The 2,105-nt window shown below is 30.7% G+C and overlaps 1 protein-coding gene across 1 annotated transcript in view; it reads left to right on the forward strand.

Annotated features, from left to right (window-relative positions):
• Positions 1-453: 453 nt before the first annotated feature.
• Positions 454-2,105, forward strand: part of RXFP2 (relaxin/insulin like family peptide receptor 2) — a 57,413-nt gene continuing 55,761 nt past the window's right edge. Inside the window, 1 exon segment of the mRNA XM_011381652.1 lies at positions 454-626. Within this exon segment, the coding sequence (XP_011379954.1) occupies positions 584-626 (43 nt within the window). The 5' untranslated portion in view covers positions 454-583.

Consider the following 2,105-nt stretch of genomic DNA (forward strand, 5'->3'; position numbering starts at 1 on the left):
TTTTAATTATTATTAACTTGCTATGTGTCATTTGAAAACGACGAAGTGCATTTAAATAGAAGTAGGTGTTCTTCATGTATTTGCCAGCAAGTGGCTTTTTGTCACTTGCTTATTGCATGAAAAATATGCTTGCAAAGAGTTTCCTCACCTAGTCAGTGTAAATCTATGCCCCTTCCTATTTAAGAACCTCTGTATATGTTTGGATTTAAATAAGAGCAAATGTACTCCATGCTTTGAGGGGAAAAAATTTAAAGTGATTTTTGTTCATAAAATGTTTCTTATCTAGGAATACCAAAGTCTTATTTATGTCTCTCTGAACATACTGTAAAGAAACAACGACCAAGAATACAACTGAAAATTTAAAATGAAACGAAACAAGAAAAGATAGGTTTGTAGTGGCAGAACACGGGCTCCGCTCCTGCCAGGGAACTGCGAGCTGTGAGCATGCTCAGACCTCGGGAAGGCACTGAAGTGGCTCTGTCAGAACTCCCGGGGTGTAAGGACACGTCTAATAACTCAGTTGCCCTCCACCCGCTGCTATCATTCTGGTGTCAAACATCCCCTCAGCAGCAGACGAACTGCAATGTTCCTACTGCTCCATCTCGTCGTCCTGATGGGCGTCAAAGGTAAGGCTGCTGCTTCCTTCTCTAAATGAGCATAATTCCAAAGGTATATAATAGTTCTATCATGTTCTGTCACATTCATAATAGGCTCTTTGCAGTGTTTAATAAACAGACACCCAGTCTGCATTGTCGTCATATATCACTAACTGCTTAGAGTCCCATCTTAGCAGTTTCTAGGTGCAAAAAATTTTTCATGCAAACTTGCATGGAAAATTATGTTATCAAAACTGTAGATAGAACATCTTTTAAAACAATGTTGGAGATGTCAATTATAATGGTAAATTTTTTAATATGAGAAAAAAGGGCGACAAATCAATAAATTAAAATTTTGTCTTATGAAATTTCAACCTGCTGAAATATGTTCGTAAAATTTATGTAATTGCTAGCTGCTATGTTTTGTTAACATAGTTAAACTGGGAACTGCACAGTCACAGACGAATCAAAAATTCGTTTATCTCCCAAAGAGCAAATCCATCTAAAATAAAATCACACAAAAAAAGTGCAAAAGTATACCTATTTAGATACTTCTCTTTTCTGTTTTTAATTTTAAACATTTTATTTCAGCCAAACTGCTACTTTTAAAGTTAGTGGCATTTTTATTGTAAAGCTGAGCAATAAGATTTAATCTTCACCTGGTTTTAAAGAAAAATATAGACTCATTTTGTTATGAGCTATACACTTATAAATACATAATCTATTCATTATACCCAATGCATATTAGGATTTATTATTATTATTTAAAAATGTGTCTATATAAATTTATAATCTTTCCTACAGACTTTTGACAAAGTGAGAATAAAAGTTAGAATTTGAAATTACTTTTATTTTCTACTAAATTTATTTTAAGTTTTCAAAATATTCAGTTTTATTAAATGAATTTAACTGAATTGTTAATCTTAAATAAAATCCAGTATTCATGAGAAATGTTTCAAGAACTTCAAACAAAGAAAATATTTTTAAAAGATTTAAATTTTAGTTTGAATTTGAAATACGAAAACTTTGGTTTCAAATTACTTTAAAGCATTATTTTAATACATAGCACAATTTGTGTTTAGCATTTTAATCTCTCTTACATGAAAAATTAACTGTTATTTAAGAAGAAAAAACATATGAACTCATTTTGTATTAAATACAGTTGTAGAAAGCTGTCTATTTCTTTTAATTAGGGTCTTCCCTCAGAAGTTCATGTCCTATACACATTTGTAATATTTGATTTTTTATGATTTTTAAGAACAGTCAGTTAAAAAGTAGCTTCTTAAATTCAAAACACTTCATGGAGATTATCTGTGCCTTTAAATAATTTTTTAACATACAAGAAGGTAACTATAGTTAGCCAATTTTACTATAGAACTGCTTTTACTTATGGCAATGCATCTGATCGAAAAGCAAAATTACTTAGAAAGACAAAATCCTTATGAGATGAAAAACATCTATTACTAAAATAATGTCTTAAGATTTACCACAATGTAATGGTGTTCTTTA

Source organism: Pteropus vampyrus, unplaced genomic scaffold, assembly GCF_000151845.1.
Source record: "Pteropus vampyrus isolate Shadow unplaced genomic scaffold, Pvam_2.0 Scaffold447, whole genome shotgun sequence".
Lineage (NCBI taxonomy): Eukaryota > Metazoa > Chordata > Mammalia > Chiroptera > Pteropodidae > Pteropus > Pteropus vampyrus.